Source organism: Theobroma cacao, chromosome 2, assembly GCF_000208745.1.
Source record: "Theobroma cacao cultivar B97-61/B2 chromosome 2, Criollo_cocoa_genome_V2, whole genome shotgun sequence".
NCBI classification, from domain to species: domain Eukaryota; kingdom Viridiplantae; phylum Streptophyta; class Magnoliopsida; order Malvales; family Malvaceae; genus Theobroma; species Theobroma cacao.
Window position 1 is genome coordinate 13,229,354 of NC_030851.1, and position 22,866 is coordinate 13,252,219.

Here is a 22,866-nt window from a genome sequence, read left to right on the forward strand (position 1 = left end):
AGGCTTAATCGACTTAATGATACCATTAGGGGCAATATCGTCTTTTAACGATTTCTCGAACTTCCTAAATATACAAACATTCTATCGAGCATGTGAATGATATTATAATTATTTTACAAAGCAGGGTTTGACAATTATAATTATTAAATGATGTCGCATTCACTTCAGGGAATAGATAAATTAATAATATTTTATTAGTAGCTCGTTTGTCACATTCACTTCAGGGAATGAATATTATAATTTTTCATTAATGGCTATATAATAGTAAATTCACTTTCCAATCAAGGGACAGAATATAATATATACTATATGATATCAAAATTCATATTAAGGTTGGTTTTTGGGGAATAAAAATATTAAAGAGATATTAAGTCACTTACTTGATTTGTTATAATCAAAAATTAAAGACCAACCATTGAAAATTCTTTTAAAGCTTGGAGATGATGAAAACAAAATAATAGCAACACTTACCTGATTTGCTAAAACTAAAAATCAAAATTGAATCATCGAAATCCTTTTGAACCTTGAAGATGATGAAAACAAAATAATTTCAGAACTTGAGAGATCAAAGAGTATCGTGCTGATAATGTATTGTGCAATAAATTTGAAAAGAACAATTATAAGAGAAATATAAGATAACGTATTTAGAGGCAAAGAAAGTATTTAGATGGAGTAAGAAGATCTTATTCAAGTATATCTTTACAAATGAAGTGAGAGACCTATTTCTAGGCCAACAACCCCTTGAATCATAATCTTAATATAATTCTATCTAAGAGTTTAAATCATATTACATTTCTTATATCTTACCTATTGAGCTGTTTGACTTAGTTTGCTTTTCTTGGGTCATAACATAATAGACATTTACATATTTGTTCATAACAATAAATAGATAGAAAGAGGCCTGTACTAGTTAAGAAAGATTATTCCCAACGTTCTTCATGAAAAGTCCAATTAGGGATTGTATCATTCTTGATGAGGTGAAAATTCCTTTTCTGGCTTTGCATAAGTTGCCAGCAAAGGTGGGGCCAAAGACAAAAGAATAGGAGTTAAAAATTTTAAAAATTAATATGTTCAATTTAATTAATAATCAAGAATTGATAATAAAATATAAGTTTATATAACATATAAGTGAAGAAAGAAAAGACTTACAATAATCTTTTAAAAAAGTTGTGCTCAATTTCTTGAATTTAAATTTATCAATTATTTATTCTGTACTGAAAAATATCTATATTTCTTTTGGATTAAGTATTGGATATTTTGATTTACATTACTTTTATTCTTGAGTAGAAACATTGAGGCTTAGTGGCTCAAATATAGGAGAATCATTTAAACGATTTACATATTTTCTTTTAAAGAATTTGTTAATTGTTTTCAACTTACTCATACTTTAATCAAACTTGACAAAAATTAATATAGTCAACATCTAATATTCTTATTTTATTTCTGTTCAAACTTATAATACGAAATATAAAACTATAATATATAAAATATAGATAGTTAAATACAATATACAGGATTAATAATTTTCTCCTATACAATCAGGTTTGTTTAAAGACTATATATTCAAAATAATTTCCTTTCAACTGAATATAAAAAGTAAAGTATCTGAAAAAGATATATTCAAAATAATTTTCTCTCACATAATCAGAATTAATAAAAAAAATAATATATTGATGAAATTTTAAACAATAGTGCAACACTACAACTTATATTTGAAAACTGCATAATAATTTATTAATTTTTAAAGATTAAAATCATAAAAAAGAAAAATCACATAATAGAAAAAAGAAGAACGTGGGAAGTAAAAAATGAAACCCATATATGGCATAATAATAAAAAAAAAGAATATGGGTGATGGTTCGTAAAAATTTTAAAAAAAAATCTATAAAAACTTAAAACATATAAATAAATAGTATAAATAAATATAAATAAAAATAATAATATAAATTAAAAGAAAAAAATAAAAAAATTTAAAATTGAGTGAGGCATGTGAGATATTTTTTATTATTCATTATTTGTATTAATTATTAAATAAAAAAATTATTTTAAAGAGACTCATTAAGAGATCATATTAAAAATTTTAAAAATTTTATATGGTATAAAAAATTTTTTAAAAATTTTGGGGGCATAGCTCCCCAAAGCTAAAGGAGGCTCCGCCCCTGGTTGCCAGTGTAATCATCTGTTCCTTCCAACTGCTCTGCCCAAGCCAGCTTTTAACGTTAGTGGGAAATACCATTCTTTTGGATCATTCCTCACTCATAATCCAGTGAAGTTTAACTTGACATCCTCCAACGTGCCTTCAAAATCTTCGACTAGCACGCACCTTCTCCCTGATTTCTTGGATGCAGTCAAAATTATCAATAACGTTAACTCTGAGACACCGTACCCGTACGTGGGCGCCTGTATCTCTGCTTGTCTGCGTCACTTTTCTGACAACTTTAGAACCGGAGAAGTTTCCCCTTGCAGTAATTCTTAATAAGGGAATAGAGAAGTTGAACATAACGATTCAAGCCAAGCAAGAAGTCTCTGCTGCTCAAGTATGGAAGTGAAAGAAACAAAATCTTGTGATGGTGGTGCAGAAGGTGTAAAGAGGAAGTAATAATGATGGTAATAGTTCCAGTAGAGAAGGAAAAGCGTTGGGGAGGTTCGAACAAAAGGGAACATAATGCAAATGCAAATGGGATACTCAGAGAGCACTCTCAATGTGAGTTCATAAGTTACAGATCATTGCCTTGTCAAACTGAAACGTGATTGTTTAGAAGGCTCAGCAGGGTATTGAATTGTCTTAGCAAAATATATAGGCTTGCCAGTTCTGAAGCTCATAAATAATAACGTGATGAAGCTCATAGGTTACTCATAGAAATTTCATACAAAAGTAAAAGTTTCGAAGTAAAATCTAATTCCAGCAAGTGGACTGACTACCATAATCATAATTTCCAAGCTGGACAAATAGTGGCTTAAAAGAAGCAGTCCTCCAACAAGCAGCAGCAACAAAGAGCTGCCAAACTGCAAATATAAACAGTGAGGAATTATAAGGAGACAAATAAATGGAGGGGAAGAAATTCCATCAGCCTTTATTTTTCCAAGATTCAGGATTCAGGATGAGATTATGCTTAAGGTTGATCAGTAAATTTCACTTTTCTTTTTGGTTGATTTTGCCTATCCTGACTGAATATTTAATTTTTTCTTGGTAAAGTGAATGCCAGTTAGTTCAATGTCTACTAAGGTGGTCTCTTTAAGCAATAATCTGAGGAGAGAGGATGGGGATTTGAACCCAAATCTTTGAGATGGACGACATATATACCAAGCCAAACATCTAGACATAAGGTCTTTCATGATAAATTTATTTTCGAATTATCTTTTCATTATGTTCTCTTCAATGTAAAATTTATCTTTTTTACAATTATTGAAGTTCAAAGTTCGAATTCTGCTCTCCCTATGTACTTCCCAAATGTACCGAAAAAGGTCAATTATCTATCTTATTAACGACTCGTAGGCTTCTTCTTTGGACTTACTAGACTCTGCCCAAAATCTTAGAAACCAAACATAGGAGTCATTACTAAATACGCCGAGTCTCATTTATCCGAGCCTAGGTATTTTCTGTTAAGGAGGAATGCATACCGTCATAAGTGAACCATCAGAAAGATGGTTAATGGTGTTAATGATAAAGTGAAGATTCTTATTGGTACAATTAGCTAAATGCGATATTTGGCTTGCTAATCACATGTAAGATTGTTGATGAAAATGTTCTTGGGAAATGCCTACGAAACAATACCTACAGTCTACAGAGGCACGATTATGTTATAGAATAAGTTTCTCATGATTAGCTAACAGCTATGACATTTAAATAAGAATATAAACCACATCCAAATGAAATTGCCTGGCTCTATATCCTGCCACGGGATTGCAAAACTTCTGTAATACTAGTAATATATTGTAAAGAATTTAAAGCCTAGTAGCATAGATAGAGAGATTCCGTACCACCCCGTTAGGAAGGATGAGCAACCATTGTGATGGTAATCATTCCTAGGAGGTAGCAGCGGAGGAGGCGGGGGAGGTGCTGATGGAGGGTAGCCTTCATAAAAGTAACCTTGATATCCAGGTGGAGTTGTTGGTAAGGGAGAATGATGAGTATGAGTATATCCAAGTAGTGTGGGCGGTGGAGGATATGGAGGCGAGTGCCCTGTTTTGCATTACAACGGTCAGTTAGATATTCTCATTAACAATCACTACTCATGTTCGACTGCTGTTCATACAAGTTGATTTCTTGCACTACTTGCGGTTCATGATTGGTAAAACAGGAAGAATTCAGCCACCCTGAAGCAATAAGTCATTCAATTGAACCAAGAAAATACTACTCAAATAGAATAAAAGAAAAAGAAAAGCAAGGGAACGAAGAACGGAAAGTTACCAACCAATCCTTCTGGTGGTGGTTTACCTGATGCGGGTTGAGGCTTGTGGAAAATATGGTGATGGTGGTAACTCATTGCTTGGAAATTGGGACTCTACTGGCTGAGAGACAGAGAGTGTGCTAGCTTTGTGAACATGGCACGGGACACAAATGACGTGGAAATTTAGTAGGAAGGTTCCCTTACCTTTTGTGAGTTAATTAAGAAAACAACTTGCTGTGACTTGTGCGCCAAAATACAAAAAGGGAAGCAGCAAATACACAAGGATTGAAAGTTGCTCCTAATCAAATACCAATTTCCAAGATTTAAGATTCAACATCGCATTATCATATTTATGGCCATGGCCCAACTCATCTTCTTAACCTCTTCTTAAATTTCAATACAATACATGCAGGGAAGGGGAGCTGGAGAACTCGTTCTTTAGTTTAATACGTCCAAAGAGTAAAATCTGAAGAACATAGATAGAAGACAAGTGAACATTAATCGACCTGTCTGTGAATGCTTATTTGCAAGAGTTTAGTTTTCTATTTTCTTGCACGAACGATATACTTGAGAATTGATATGTTCTGGATGGTTTACGATCATTCCAACCAACCGTATATATGAGCTCAGCTACGCGACTTGGCATGAGTTCCAGCTCCAACGTGGTAAATCCCCAAAAGAGCCAATCTATTTTGCCTTACCCATGTCGTATAAAAGGTTAAATTACAAGTAAAAAGAAGGGCAAAAGTAATAGTCTCCCGCTGGGTTTAGATCATTTCAGCTGAGGAACCAAAACTATAGTTTCGACGAATCTTATAGTCGTAGTTGATTGTTTTATCAAATGGCTAACAACTCTATACAAAGGAGAAAAATTTTATCCCATTACAAGACGTTATATGACTTCCAAAAATAAAGATTAATCATATACCATAAATGGGATTTGATCACATAATTTAAACTAACCATATAATGAATTGTAAAATAATAAATTTTATTGACTAGCTTAAGATAAATACACATGATTTGATCAATTGAATTTTAATGACTCATTTTATCTCTAAATAAATTAAGATAATCTAAAGATAATGCCTAAATTTGGTCAACTGAAATTTATCAATAAGTTATCTAATCTATCTCTAAAATAAATTAAGATAATTTAGAGATAAAATTCAAATTTAATAATCCAATTTACTTCTAAATATATTAAAATAATTTAAAGATAAAACTCAAGTTCAACCAATTAAAATTCAAGGACTTAGAGCTTGACCAATCATAACACTATGTACGAGTCATCATATTTTATCTCTAATTAAATTAAAATAATTTAGAGATAAATTAAAAAAATTAAATTCTTATAGAAATCTCTCATCGAGGCACTATAAATACAATACTCTTCCAAATCATTTGACACCCAAATGGGAAAGAAGAAGATTATGAAAAACAAAGTCTTCAAAACTCCCACACAAGTCTAAGAAAGAATATCTAAAGAATAAAGTCTCTAGACTTAACAAAAAATTGATAATACATTTGTATGTTTGTGAAGCCAATCAATACATATAGTTGATAACTCTATTTCATAAACTCTATTTCATAGAGTTATTTGGTCACATTTTAACTATTAAATTGACTAAATTCTTAAGAATTAAGATACAAATTAGTTATTTTTAGTTATTTATTTTATTTGAGTAAATTATATCGGGTTCAAATGCTTTTAAGTTAATTTATGATATTTTGCTTTAAGTTTAGTTATTATTTAAGTAACTTTGTAGTTTTTTTTAGGTGTGTGATAACTCTATTTTATAGAGTTATTTGGTCTTAATAATTTCCAATATATTTTGTCAAGTTTTTTAAATTTAATTTAAATTTTAGGAGTTTTTAGCTATTAATTTAATTTAATTTTATTGGGTTCAATTGTGTTAAGTTATTTTATGATGTTTTATTCTAAGTTTAGTTATTATTTAAGTTTAGTTTTATGTTTTTGTAAATGTGCTTTGAAAAAAGGGCATGTTTAGTGACAGAGATTCATTTTAGATGTAGACTTCCACTGTATATATTGTAGTATTTTAAGCATATCATTCACTACAGAAGTCCAATTGATATGATTCTTAAACCATTGGAAAACTGAGCTACAACTTTTCCTAGTTCAGTCTATAAGGTGGTTAAAAATTATATTGAAGTCAAAGTAGTGTAGTAGAGTTTGAATAAGCAATATAAAGCTTTGAGCGCCACGGCCACCATGGGACCAATGCTACAGTGCGCAGTTTGAGAAGGTTGCCTCAAGGCACATATGTGCCTCAATGCCATAGCGACCAAGCACATAGCACCACAACGCCCAAAGGGAGACTTTGGAAAAAAAATATTAGAAGTGCACAGTGTCGCGAGGGCCTAATCAAGGAAGGTCGTGATGCCTAATGAAGAAAGAATAATTCTTGAGTTGTTTGACTTTTATTTGGCCTTGGACTTGAGCTTTATTTAATTCCCCTTTGAAAAGCACGAAAAAACATAAATTAGGCTAGGTTTTTTGAAATAAAAGAGATATTGAAGTTAGCAAAAAAGCAAGGTAAGCAAGGAAGATCGCTAACAAAAGATTTGATAATCATTGGAGTTTTTTCTTTCCTTGTTATCTTTATACTTTCTTATTTAGTTTTGATGGTTAAATTTCATTTTTGGATGATGTTTACATGCATTATGTTGAACTAAGTTTTTTAATTTAGAATCATGATTGAACCCAATGTATAGTTTGAGTTTTTAATATTCTTTCTTACTTATGATTGATAGTGTTTGAATTGTTTATTTCAATCATATTCTTAATGTGTTTGATTAATTGGCCACCAATTAGATTCATAGGGCAACCTAAAAAGAATTGAGAGAGTGAGTTTAGAGTAAACGTTGGATGAAATAGCATATGTTCAATGTCAATTTTATGAGATGATTGATTTGATTCGAGTGTAAGGTAGATATACATTTACATGTCATATATAGCTAAAATTAGAGTATACTTTTACTGAACATTTCTTAATTTCAATTTGCATAGACATATGGTAAACTGGTTGAGATAGATATTTTTATAATAAATTTGACGAATGTAAATACATAAATTAGAACTCTAGGTTAATAACTCAGTCTATTTAGTAAGCAAAAAAGGAATATAAGAGATTCAGATGAACCATTGAGGGGATATTGTGGTTTTGGACTTTTTTTTGATTGATTAATTAATTAAATTGCTATTTTATTTTTAGTTCTAGTTTAGTTGAGTTTATTTAATTTTCAGTAGTTTTAAATTCGGTTATTTGGATAAGATTGAGTTGTTTTAGTTTTAGTACTTAACAAAAGATTTGGTTAATTCTCCATGGGAACGGACTTTACTTTCTACTATATTACTTGTTAACGATATGTGTACTTGCGTGGTAAATTTAGCAAACAAGTTTTTGGCATCATTACCAAGGAATTGTTTAAAATCTTCTTTATTAATATTAATACCAAGCATTCTTAGTCTTAATTCAAATCTTCTTTTTGTTTGTTTTCAAGTATTTTTGGTTGTTGTAGGCGAAGAGTGGGAAGTTTTGGAGATCATTCCTTTTGATCTAGAAATCGAAAAGACTTTGAAGACTACGAAAGGAAAATCTATAAGCGTCAACTCAATTCGAAACAATGGCTGAACAACAAAGAGGTTAGCAAATTCAAGGGCAACTAGAACAAGAAAATAAATCCTTACGAGAATATATGCACCTCTCGTTCAAGGCCTTCATTCTAGCATCCGTAGACTTGCCATCCAAGCCAATAGTTTTGAAATTAAGCCAACAATCATTCAGATGATTCATACTTTTGTTCAATTTGAGGGATTACCGAATGATGATCCTAATGCACATATTGTGAATTTCTTGGATATTTGTGATACTTTCAAATATAATGGTGTTTTTGATGATGCCATTAGATTGAGGCTTGTCTTGTTTTCACTAAGAGTAAGGCAAAGAGTTTGTTAAATTTGCTTTCAGCTGGTTCCATCAATACTTGGGATGATTTAGCTTAGAAATTCTTGGCAAAATTTTGTCCACTTGCTAAGATAGTAAAGATGCGTAATGATATCACCTCTTTTATGCAACTTAATTCTAAAACACTGTCTGAGTCTTAGGAAAGGTATAAAGATTTGCTAAGGAGATGTGCTCACTGTGGGTTACCTAAATGGGTGCAAGTTCAAACTTTTTATAATGGGTTGTTGGAACCAATTAGAACCACAATTGATGTAGCAGTTGAAAGTGCACTTATGAATAAATCCATTGATGAGGCTTATAATTTGCTGGATGAGATGCTTCAAATAATTACCAATGGTCATCAGAGAGATTGGGGGCAAGAACAATTGCTGGTATCCATGAGCTTGATGTAATTAATACTTCTTTGATTTCACAATTGGTTGCTCTCATTAAGACAATTGATAGTTTGAGTGTTAATGCGGTTCAGAGCCCTTTTGTGACTTGTGATTTATATGGGGAAGGACATTTTAGTGACCATTGTCCTATTTAAACCAAAACAGCCCATTATGTTGGAAATAGGCAACCATAAAATAATCTTTATTCCAACACATATAATACGGGTTGGAGGAATTATCCTAATTTCTTTGGGAACAACCAAGCATCTTCGTCAGCTCTTAAGCCAAATTTTCCTCAAAGATTTCCACCACATCCTCGAGCTCTTATGCCAAAGAAAAAGCCAATAATGGAAGAGATTTTCATGCAATATTGAGTGTTCATTTCGAAAACTAATGGACTTGTTTGGAATTTCGATTAAAACTTAGTGGGTGAGGGTATTGTACCCTTATAATTATGAGAACCTTATTGCATTAAAACATTGTTCCTAAAATTGTTTCTAGTCGAAGTTTTATAAAGAAAAATGGATATTGATAAAACATAGAGACTGACACATGGTTATGTTCCTCACTTATGAAGTGGGTGGTCAATGTAATAGATTAAAGTATGGGGTTACTTGAATTAACATGTAGGTGCTTGTTACAAGAACAAGTTCACTGAACATGACCCTGTATAAGAATTCTATTTAGTATTGCACTTAAGTGTCTATGGAAAAAATTCTTGTGACAATTGTGTATGTGATACTTTGACTTGAGGTGATTAGATTGCCTTATGCATGGGTTGTTATTCTTTGATACTATCTAAAGTGGTTTTAGTCAACGATACTAAAAAAGGAAAGGATATTGAGAATAGCTAGAAACATATTAAGGTAAGTTAGTGATGATTAGAGGATTCATCACTTTAAATGAATCTAAGAGGAACATCCCATTTGCGACTTGAATGGTTATAACTCATGGAAGTTCTTAGCAAAGGCAACTAGAGATGGCAATATAAGAGTTTGTCCACATTTTCTTAATGAGTTTGATTACTTGATTCAAGTGCTAAAATAACATAGACAAATTTACAGTAAACATTGCACTATACTTTAAGTCTTGTTGAGATATTAGATGATGAAAAAATAATAATTGCACTATAAGACTATTCACTGAAAGATTGAGTCAAATCACTGTGACTCTTTTTAATATTTGGGTAGTCATGTTACATTGCTAGATGTTAATCTTGACTTGTAAATATGAACTAATTAATTGAGAATTGATGATGAATGCAAAGGAATTTGATTCATCTAATCCTAGTTCAACTAATTAGATTATAATTAATATTTATTGTCAACATGTTAAGAACCTAATTGGTCATACACATTAAGTGTTGGTACATTTCAAAATGAAAGGTTGTGTCCATAATCACTTAATAATGTGACTATTAAAAAACAACTCTAATTTAAAGGTTATGTCTTATAATAATTAAATTAAAGGTTATGTCTAAAAATAATAAGGCATTTCTAATTAAAGATTGCATCCAAAAATGAAAAGACACTTACAAGTTTATATAAAGACTTGTTGCCAACCTATTTGAAAGATTAAATGAAAAAAAATCAAAGAAAGGCATTTAAGCACATTAAGTTCCTACTGTTTAGTAAAATATTTAAATTTCTTATTATCTACTTGTTGCAAAAGAGGGCTGTAAGGCTATGACAACTGTGCAACCCTTTAGTCGTGTCTAGAAGTCTAATCTCGTAAGTATAATACAAAGTTAGATGTTGGCTTTATTGTGTCCTTGGGGTTACTCTCACATTACGTTTTGCATATTGAGTGGTGAAGGCAAAATAACCCTTAAAAATAGTGACTATTATAACACGCTTTGAAATCGATTTTGTCATTTCTTTTTGAATTCCATCACCCTTTCGTTCCAACATTCATTACTAAAAAATAAGCTTTATCGATGAAATCAATTCTGTTGGTAATTACAAATGAATTACCAATAGGAGAGGAATATGAGTAATACAGTTGGATTACTGACGAAAAATTCCAACGGATCTCAATCTATCGATAATCCATTGATAATATAATGGTGTGCATGAATAGTAAAATGACACAAAGCTCACCGACGAAATAATTTCGTCAGTAATATTTTATCGACAAAATTTACTAACCATTTTATTGACGAACTAAGTGGTAAGTAATTTGGTGAGACATTGATAACATTACTGACAGATTTGCCGATGAAAATTTCATCGATATTATTTTTTTATTTACTGACGGGATATTTTGTTGACGATTTTGTTGATAATTAATAATTAAAATTTGCATGTGAGATTTCCCCCCTATTAATCCCTATTTTAGTTACTGATGGAATCTTCCGTTGATGATTCCATCGGTAAGTAAAATAAAAATCCCCACGTATGATTTTCCCCTTGATTTCTCCCTTTACTCTTTTTTCCCTTTTCTCTTCTCTCATTTTTGCTATCTCTTCATTCTCTTGCAGCCCTACCGTTTGCCCCACTTGAGTGCACCCTCTGCTGATGACCAATGCCCCACGCTGACCACTAACCAGCCTTCACATTTTTGAGTCCCTTTCCTCCCACTTTTCTCGCTTCTCCAATCGCCCCTTTCCTTTTGAGTCTTTCGATTTTGCTTCGGCTGGTGTTGCGTTTGGGTTGCTCAGAAGGTAAGGTTTTCTTGCTTTTAATTTACCATATATTTGGGTTTAGATTTTGTTATTATCTTTGGGAATAATCTCGTTGGTAGATTTTGTTGATATTTAAGGTTTAGGTTTGCTTGTATTTTGAGATTGTTGCTAGTATTTTGGTTGCCCAAAGTGTTAATTCATGGTTGTTGTTCATATTTTGGGAATATTGTGTTGATTCATGGTTGGATTGATTGATTGCTAGTATTTTGCATTGATTCTAGCTGTATATGTGATTCATTGTGGCTGGTATTTTAATTGGGAATAATATGTTGATTCATGGGCATAAGTAAATATTCATGGATTTTTAGGCATTAAATCTTTTAAACTTTTAGTGATTAAGAAAATTAGTAAGGTCTTATTAAATAAAAATTTAGTAATAAAGAAAATTAGTAATTAAGCAATTAAGAAAATTAGTAAATACCTTAAAATTTATAATTACTTAAATTAAGGTTTTATTAAATTTATGTAAGATTTTAACTAATCAAATGATAAAATGTTTTAGTAATTGAGGAATTAGTTAAATTAGTTATTAAGAAATAAATTATATAAGTAATATTAGATAATAATTTATTTAAATAAATTAATTAAGAGTTTAGAGAATTAATTACATAAATTAATTAGTTATGAATAATCATGTGTTGATAATTAAGTAAATAATTAAATTAGCTAATTTAGTAAAATTTAAGGTGTATTTAAAATAATTAAAAATTTATTAAATTAATTAAATGTTTAGTAATTAAGCAATTAACTTAATTAATAATATTATTTCATTTTAAAAATATTTAAATAAATTAAGATGTTAATTAATGAGTTAATGTGTTATAAGTAATTAAGCAATTACTTAAATTTGTAATATTATAAATAAATAATTAAACTACTGAAATGAAAAAATGTTTGAGTACTTAAGCAATTAACTAAATTAGAAATATTATTTAATTTTAAATATATTTAAATAAAATAAGGTGTTAATGAGTTAATTAACTAATAATGAAGAATCTTGAATTGCTAATTAATCAATTAATTAAATTAGTAAATTTAGTAAAATTTAAAAAATTTTAAATTAATTAATGTTTTATTAAATAAAATAGATAATTAAATTAATCAAATGAAAAAATGTTAGTTCTACTTAAACAATTAACTAAATTAGTAATATTATTTAATTTTAAAAATATTTAAATAAATTAATTAAGGTGTTTAGTGAGTTAATTTAATAATTTATTTAAGGTTTAAGGTTTAATGTAATATGTTATAATTAGTAATTATGCAATTAATTAAATAAGTAATATTATATAATATTATATTTATTTGATGTATTCCTCCGACCTTAGATAGATTAAATTTCTGCAAAATGAAGAGATGGTCACGTGAGTTGGTTGCAACTGAAAGTTCTGTGGTACGTATGAGTTAAAACTTCTTTATTTTCACAAATTAAAACTTAGATTAACAATCTAAGTTTTCGTTTTAATATTGAAGAAGTACGTGTTCTGCAAAAGCTAAAGTTATAGCTTCTTACAGTGGTCAAATATCAGATGCTTATAGTAGCCTCAACTTTAAGTCCAAAAAACCTCCTTTGTTGAAGATAATTCTCAAAAATGCTATTTAGCATAGAAAATTGGTGAGTAATCTTTTTTCAATTATAAAACATAATTTCAAATGTGATTCTAAAGTCTACTTTATGAAAGATATTCTTAGCATACAACAGACTTTAAAATCACATTCAAAATTATGTTTTATAATTAATTGAGAAAAGATTACTCACTAGTTTTCCGTGATTAATAGCATTCATAAGAATTATCTTAAAGAAATGAGGCTTTCTTGACATAAAGTTGAAGCTGCCGTGATCATATCTCTGGCCACTGTAAGAAGTCATAGCCTTAGCTTTTGTACACCATTTCTTTAATATTAAAACTATAGCTTAGATTGTTAATTTAAGTTTTAATTTGAGAAAAAAATCATTTATTGACGGAATTTTTTGTCAAAAAAATACAGGCGAAAATTAGCGATGAAATTCTCCATTTGCCAACTAAAGAATCGATTGACGAAAAAACCCTTTATTAGCTTAATTATCGACGAAATATTTAATCGGTAAATTACAGACATAATTTTTTGTTACCAATGGATTTGCTTTTACCGATGACGGTATTTGCAATCGAATACCGATGAATATTTTCGTTGGTATTTTCATTGGTAATGTAACATACTGACAGAATCATAACTATTATTGATGGAAAATTTCGATGGTAATACCCTATTTTTTGGTAGTAATTTTTAAGGCTTATTTCTGTATGTTTGGAATTTGACAAAAATGACTTTCCTAAAAGAGATTGCTACCAACATTGTTAAATTATACCATTTTGAAGGAAGGAATTTTATGTGTTGGCAAAAAAAGATGCACTTTGTCCTTGTAACTTTTAAGGTCATTTATGTTCTAACTACATCAAGATTGTAGGCAAATGAAGAATAATCTATGGACTAGATTCATTTGAGGCAAAAATGGGATAATGACGATTACATCTATATGGGTCACATTCTTAACAGAATGCCAGATGCGTTGTTCGATGCGTACCAAAATAAGACTAATGCAAAACAACTTTGGGACAAGTTGGAAGCAAGATACATGCATGGTTGAAGACGCAAGCAGTAAGAAATTTCTAGTTAGTCATTTCAATAATTACAAAATGGTAGATGATCACGTTGTTATGGATCAATTTCATGAGATTGAAAGCATTCTTAACAACTCTAAGCAGTGTAATCTTAACATGTATAAGGCTTTTATGGTGTCTTCTATAATTGACAAAGTTATTGTAGATTCTAAACCATTTATTATAATAAAAGTGTACTTTGTTAATCCTATATTCTAATTGGAAAGTACCTTTATAGAGGAAGTACAACCTACACATGGTTAGCAAAACGGTGAAAAAGAACCATCAAAGCTAAATGGAAAGAAATTGCCTTCATCTATTAAACGATATGATGAAATTATTCAAGGTTAAAGAATTTGACTTTCACTGACTAGTTTGGAAGAGTCAAAAGTTTCTAAGCCTCCATAGAAAGAATTCCTAAAGCCATCAAAAGGACTGTTGGTTGAATACAACAATCTTCCTTCTCAATGAGCCAATAGTTTTGATTCTAATGTTTACAAACTTCTAAGAAGGGTTTGATATAGGTAAGAAGATATTGCAACATTGGTACATGAAGTGAACCAACTAAAGAAACTGCACAAAACTCCACCAAGATTTGTCAAGTTTGACAAAAGAAAACTAATCTTGTTAATACTTCAAAGTTGGGGCTTGGATTTTCTCCATTAAAATTGAAATTTCACAAAGAAACTTCAAGATACATAACAGCGGAAGAAATTAATGATGAGCAAAAAAAGCCAATTGAATTATCTAGACTTTTAGTTTTTGATCGCTTGGTTATGCCTATGACATGTACTTCATTTTTTGATCATATGAGCATGCTTTCGAATCAACTTAAAGTTTTGGATCAGATTGAGGAAAAACACATCAAAATTTCTTTAAGTAAGCCTATTAATGCAAGGCCTAGAAGTCCAAATGTCATGACCTAAATTCGAGGTCCGTGACCGGTGCACGACCTTAGTAGGCAAGCTCACTAAACCTGATCAAGCCTTAGAATCCAATATCATATAACTCAAGTGCTGAGGGATTTATAATCAAATATTCATAACAACTTCAAATATATTATATTGTCCTTGGCTCACAATCCATACAATTATTCATAAGGCTATACATTAGCTATCAAGTCGGGTTCGTACATAACAACCCTTATACACAAATTCATATGCCACGTTGTGCCTCACATATTTCACCAATTAATCAAACTAGAAGATGGAAGGCCCACACATACTCAGCAGAGTGACATTTTGGGAGGGAGACCTATTGAATGCCAATAAAATGGCCGTCTAATCAACTACACTTGCCACGTGACCCCATAGCTTCTCTTATCTGCACATGGTACAACAGAGGGTGAGTCATCTAATACTCAGTAAGGGGATGTTATCACAACATAATATTTCATATATATGTTATATATTTGGGCCTATCTAGCCATAATATATTCATATTCAAACATCTCCAACTCAAAAGTGATAGGATCATCCTAGTATCTTACATGCACAACTCATAATATCAAATCCTGCCGGATCACATCACAATGGCATATTATAACCACAACATACCACAAATTACATTTATCAATTCAAGATTTATCTTTAAAGCCATCACCATCAAACTAAGCTTTTTAGGCATATTTTTGTTGTTGAGCAAAACCTCAAATTTCATTCACAGTCAGTTACCACAACTTCATATCCAAATCAATTCATGCCATACCCAATGCATGTCGTCATAGCCAAATGAAATCAAATGAGTGGTTTTGCCTTGGATATAGTCAAATCACACTCGGTGGCCAACCGGTGGAGAATCAAATCACGCACGTGTCAAAGCAATGGCTGGAGAATAGAATAAGCACAGTGCCAGAACAGCTAAAACAATGGGCCTTTATGACTTTAACTCCATATGTGTACTCATCATATTCAATCAAATCAATCGTGGCTTAACAGCCTTATACTTATTCTCAATTAGCCATAAATACGTGAGCATTCTCACATAGATCATGTTTATAAGCAATCATGGCTTTTTGGCCCCACATATTCAGTATCACTTAATCGATGTGCCATTAACCCCAAATACACATCATGCCCATATACCTAATTGGGAAGTCCATTTATCATAATTTGGCACAGTCCTTAATTCATAATTCGTATTACAACATGGTAGGTCTTTTGCCCTAGGTCTTACATACCATGGGTTCCAACACAATGCCACCATGTGGCTCACCACAAATCACACAATCACAAATTTATTATTCCAGGTAACAAATTAGCCTAGGCATCTTAATTTAGGCACACAATCATAATTGTTCTTTAGGCCAGGCACATACCCTTGGGCACACATACATATATATACATACATATTAATTCTCTAGCCTAGGCATCATTATCTAGGCATACCTTATACACACATATATAGTTTTCTAGCCTAGGTTCATCTGTCTAGGCATGTATCTTTTATCCTAGTACCATGGCAGCACACTTATTGTGCGTTATGCATTACGTGCATTAACTTAAATCCCACTCACCTTGACAATCGAAGGCACGTCCATAGTTGAGCTTTGATTCTTAACCTTTAATTGTTCTTCATCTCACAAATTCATCAATAGCCTCCATTCTTCCTTTAGATACATTAAAGCATCAAAATCATAATTATTTCCTAACTTTCGAAAATATCCCAACTTTTCAAAAATACCAAAATTCAATATATAAGCTCAATCTTCCAACAAATGAGCTAAATCCTTACCTTAGAAGTTGGGTCGCCCAAATCTTGACTCCAAATCTCTAATAAACTCAAGGAAAGAGAATTTAGCCAAATCTGAAAATATTTAGATCTGAGGTTTCTAACTGATTAAATTGAAATCAATCGGTAAAAATGCATACTCTTACATCTAGATCATTTCCCAAGCTTGGATCTAGCTCAAATGGGCTTCAAATGGCATTTGGGGGCTTAGGTTTCGTATGGGGTAGAGAGAGAATAAGAGAGAGCTGAGAGAAAGAAATAGGGCGGAATGGCCCAAACACCTTTTTATTTTTACCATTTCTCTTTGATGTATCGAAACATTTGGCAATGTGTCGATACATTTGCTCGTATTTTGAATAAATGTATCGATACATTAAGGTAATGTATCTTACATTTCAAGTAGAATAGTTGTCACAGCCCAAATACCGGGCCATGATCGACGCATGGGCCCAAAGGGCATAGCCCATTAAGCCTAAGCAAGCTTATTTATGAAATTCAGATTATCATTCCCATTTATCATCTTTAAAATGAAGTGCTGTAACTCTCAAAAGTAAATGTTCCAGTAATATTTTATAACAATTGAATATTCATATTTATATTATATCAAAGTACTGTCATCATCAATCTAATATATACATACTTCATTTATAACATGACTCTTAGTAGTTTACATTACATATACATGTTCATAAGCAATAGACTCGAGACCGACAACGAAGTGACTCTGGGTGAAGATACAGCGACTGAGATGCCATAGTACCTACCAAGAAGATGAGCATATGTGTGCGACTCAATCTAGGTCCCAACTGCCTCCAAATCTGAAAACATGAATTTTAAAAACGTGAGTACGAAACTCAGTGAGTGAATATAATAAGGGAACAAGCAATCAATAGGAAGAATTTGAAAATCATGATGCATTTGTTTAAAAAACAATGCACTTGATTTAATTTCTTACTAAAAACCCCTTATTTCAAACCTTGATTAATACCCTCATAGTGTTTCACAAACCCATAATTAATCCATGAAGTTAAATGGGTGAAAAGTAGGTCAAAATCAAGTAAGGTAGCAAGCATGGTAGCAAGTTTCTTGCTGCAGCGAAATTCATTCTCACTGCAGCGAGATTCAGGAGGCCAAAACAGAAAGTTTCTTGTTGTAGCAAGAAATAGTGTCAGTTTGCATCTGTTTCAGTTTTTCTAGCATATCTCCCTATACAGACGTCCAATTGACTTGATTTTTGACTATTAGAAAGCTAAGAGGTAGGGATAAAACTTTGATGTTTACCACTTTTCCCAGTTCGGATTGAAAGGTGGTCAAAATCTTCATCAAAGTGAAGGAACTGCATTAGAACTCGAGAGTTTCTCGTTGCAGCGAGTTTCTGGCTGCTAAAACAGAATGTTTCTCGTTGTAGTGAGAAGTAGGGCACCTAAGTGAAAAACGACCTCCTTTGCACTAAAAATCTATTTGGTGTTGCAATGAACTCAATTTGCAAGAAAATAAGACATTCTCAAGATTCATCATGCCAATTTCAACATGAAATGCTAAAAAATTTCCAAAGTTTAACATGCCAAAATTTCACATGCATTACAATCATATACCATATTCATGAGCTTTCTATAACACACACATTTACATATGTATATATGTATATATCCATCTCCATGCACACCCTCCCATCATCATCAGCTCATGTGCACTCCCTACTCGCACATAGCTAGGTCAGTAGCGGCTTATGCGCACTCCCTACTCGCACATAGCAGGGTCAGCATCGGCTGATGTGCACTCCCACTCGCAGATAGCTGGGTCAGCATCGGCTTATGCGCACTCCTACTCGCACATAGCCGGGTCAATATCATCATACAACATTATTTATCCATGTACAACATATATTCGTATATATATATGTATACATATATATATGTACATATACATGTATATGTACATATATATATATATATTATGTATATCAACATAACGTGGTAGTGCATGAATCCATAATTGCCACATATCACAACACAAAGACAATTTATCAAGGGCTTGTTCCTAAGGCACCCATTTTTAAGAAAAGTTGGGTAAAATCATTTAAAGTCTTGTGCAAACACATTCACATTCCCAAAAATATTTTGAATTGCAACTTCACTCACCGGTCTTGTTGATTCTTTTACTTGACTCTAACCTCAACTAAAGCTCCAAATGGACATGTGAGGCCTTGTTGGAACCTATATACACACAACATCACAACCAACCCAAATTGGCATTAATACCATTCCAAAACTATTTTCTAAATTGGGTTCTACTAGTCATTCCTAACTAGTTTCCAACCACCATTAAATGGCTATTGTTTGCAATTCTCTAGTCACACTAAAATGAATAACAATCCCAATAAATAAACTTTCACAATTCTAAATACTAGACATTCTCAACACCTAAAAATCAACTATAGTTCACTACTCACCTTGGTAGCTTTATAATTGAAATTCTTTCCAAAAATCATCAAGCTACTATGGAAGCTCCCTCTTTCTCTCTCTAAAACTTTTAGCTAGTGAGAGAAAATGATGAACAAAGACTTTTTTTTGAGGGTTTTAAGGTGTAAAAGTGGAAGAGCATGAAAAACCGTATGAAAGAGTGGGAAAAAACATGAAATTTGGAGCTAGAGAGAGAAAGTTATGGAAGTTGCAAAGCAAGCTTCCATGGAGGATGGAAGCAACGTGAGATGGAAGAAGAAAAAGGAGATGAAGCTTATAGAGAATGAAGAAGCTACTGGAAGAAAAAGATATTTATAGCTCAAGCTTATCCATTCCACTTAAAATTACGAAAATGCCCTTAGCACATTAACTTGTTCTCCTTCAATCCTTGGTGTAATCATTTTACTCTTTTTATACCACGACAAGGTCCATAATAGTCTAAACATGCTCGGGTTTACAAAAACTTAAAAATTTTGACCCGAGGTGCAAAATGATCATTTTGCCCTTCTTGTGAAAATTATTGTCACTTATAGTTTTCTTCGTGTTTTCATCATTACACATCATTTATTCATTCCTTAGGCCTATTTAAACCTTAATAGCATAAAAAACCCCACTCGTAGGAACTCACCAAGAGAAATTACGAAATTACCCCTTGTTCGCATTATCTCTTCTACTTCTAGTTGCATGTTTATAGAGATCGAGATTTCACGGGTTCACTTCTAAATTACCCTTTTAATTCAATAATCAACCTCAATTGGTATCCGTAAACTTTATTAGCCACTGTATCAAAATACAAGGTACTACAATAGTCTCGGGTGTTCTCTACTTCAAATGTATCGATACATTTGGACAATGTATCGGTACATGTTCATCTTTAACCCAATCTATTGATACATTCTTGAATGTATCGATACAATTCCTCTTGTGGGCCTTGCATTGTTCATCCTATCATGAATGTATCAATACATTTGGCAATGTATAGATACATTTTCCCTTGTAAGTAGTTCCAAGCCTTTTCTAATTGCCAAAAATCCAACTTAACACCCAAATTCCATTTCTTATTAATCTTTTACCTCAAGTAACTCATATAATTCAAAATCCTCATATATATGTCCTCAAACATGCATCAAATTAAATCAAATCCTCAATCTATACAATTAAATCATCATTTTCATTGATATTTACCTTAATGTCATACTTAGATATCAAAGTGCTAAACATTTGTACAATTTCATTAAGGATTTTAATTTACCCCCCACATTCATAGTTATTTATCTTTAGACATAATCATGTTCATCAAAACTTAGATAAGTCCTCAAGTCACTTGGCCAATTTCACATATAAGCCATATAAAAAATTAAGGGTGTTGCACCAAACTTCAAAAAGTTCTCACAAAAGAACAAAAGAAAAAGATTCATGTTAGATGAGTAAAAGGATTATGACAATCACTTCTCCAATGAAGAGATAAACCAAATGGATTGTAACAACTAGTGGAGCATTAAAGGCCAAAAAGCACATAGAGCATTGGACTAAACAAGTTTTATCTATATAGAAAGAAGGACTTGAAGAAATGGAGATCCACACATCCAATCATGTATTGATAGAAGTGGTGCAAAATCTCAAGAAGATTGCCTTATCAACAACAAGTTCTTGAAGCACTAGTAAGCTTGAAGATCACACACTCGTAGGTAAGAACCTAAACTGTCCTTAATAAAAGCCCATCATGTTGTAAATCTTGTAAAAGACAACTTAAGCAAAAGTTAGTACATCAAAAAAAAGTTTTTTAAGGTTGAAAATCTTGTAACTGACAAATATAGGCAAACTGTTGGGGCACCAAAAACAAAAAGAAGCATAAAAAAAAAATGATGAACTACCTTTGACCTTGATCATTCATATTTGGAAGTATAAAGGCCTCTTGATCTCATTGCCAAGTTTAGTCAAGCCCAAAAGAAAAGTCTTTTAGATTAAGAATTAATGATCCAAATCTCTTCACTTGAAATATAAGTGTGATGATGAAATTACCAAGATGATAATGATACTTGAAGAGTAAATCAAGTTTGTACTTCTTTTGAAATTTCATGATTCAAGCCATCAAATTTTAAGTGAAGCATATTGCTTTTTTAAGTTGAATTTCTTTAAAGCTTAATTTGTGATCAACACAAAGGTTGAACGTAAAAGTGTTTCAAAATGTTGATCTTAAGAACTCCATAATTCTCTTAACAAAAGCTAAATTATATTCCAAATCAATGAGTATTGTAAGGTTCTATAATAATGGTTGTACTGCATCAAACAAGCAAGTAGCGGAGTGGACACTAGAGAGATAATAAGTATCTTATTATCAATGATAATCTTATCTCTATTTTTAGAAAGAAAGTTAACATTCTAGAAAAGACTATGTCAAATGAAGTTGTGTCTATTTACCATGCAGAGAATACGTGTCTTTAATGTATTGAATGAAGAGGTGTCCTTACCGTGTCATATGCCTTATGTGCATGATATACAAATCATTAAAAGTGAAAAGAGATCAAAGATTTCGATTGTTGAAAAAAGATGGGCTATGGATTATTTTGGATTCAATTATGTCAAAAAGATGCAAGCAAAGGAAAATTTCCAATGAAAGTTAGTAATTTTACTTAAAGACTATGAACACTTCTAGTATGGGCAAGAAATTTAATTTGTTCTTGGTGATTTCTTGATATTTTGGTGTGAAGAAAATTGGCAAAAGAACTCTATCTTTTATAGAGTAAAAGTCCTACTCCTAATTGATTATGGAGTGCACTACCAATTGCAAAATAACTCTTCCAAGATTATTGTTCTATGGCAAGATATTTCTACCAAGACAATAATTCTATTGCCTTTAAGCAGGCTAAGCATAATTCAAATTAAAACTGAATTGAAAATTTGCCAAGGTTAAACCAAGGCACATTAGGATTCCAAAATACCTAGGAAAAGAATTTTTTTTTAGTATAATGCTCAAAAAAGTTCTTGAACTATTCAAGAAAATTGAAATGAGTCTTTATTCTCTTATTGCATTCAATCAAGCCCTTATATTTTTATTTTGAGTTAAATTAACCATTATGACTAATAATTAACTAATTGTCGTTACTCAAAATGTTCATTGTCATTTTATGTCTATGTGGGCCAAAATAAACCATAATAATGTATCAACGTGCCATATTAGTATCACATCAACGTTATATGGCATTGAATGACAAGTGGCATTTTAACTAAGTAAACTATTAGTCATAAGGACTTATTTGACTCAAAATAAAAGTACAAGGTCTTCATTGAACACAATAAAAGTAAAGGCTTATTTGAATTTTTCTAAATAGCTTAGAGACTTTTTTAGATATTATGCCTTTTTTTTCATTAAAAGTTCAAACCAAATGAAGTGCTAGCAAATATGGTGCCAAAAAAAAAATTGAATTTCAAGATTTGTCCACTTGTTGGATTCATCTTATGTGAACAAGTCTTGAAAGGGCATTTATAGAAAGAGAAACATTTTATCCAATTACAAGATACTACATGTTTTTTGAAATTAGTAAATTGAAGAATTTTTCAAAGATGAATCATATATCACCATGTGGACTTG

The 22,866-nt window shown here is 31.4% G+C and overlaps 1 protein-coding gene across 2 annotated transcripts; it reads right to left on the minus strand.

Moving 5' to 3' along the window:
* Positions 2,664 to 4,603, minus strand: LOC18608872 (cysteine-rich and transmembrane domain-containing protein A). 2 transcript variants are annotated; one of them, XM_007043781.2, is made up of 3 exons: positions 4,412 to 4,603; positions 3,982 to 4,183; positions 2,664 to 3,006 (listed from the first exon to the last, which is right to left on the minus strand). In XM_007043781.2, exons 1-3 carry the CDS (start codon positions 4,485 to 4,487, stop codon positions 2,958 to 2,960), a joined length of 327 nt encoding a protein of 108 aa, XP_007043843.2. In that variant the 5' UTR covers positions 4,488 to 4,603; the 3' UTR covers positions 2,664 to 2,957. The 2 variants fall into 2 exon arrangements, with proteins under 2 accessions (XP_007043843.2, XP_007043842.1); XM_007043780.2 differs by having other exon boundaries at positions 4,439 to 4,591.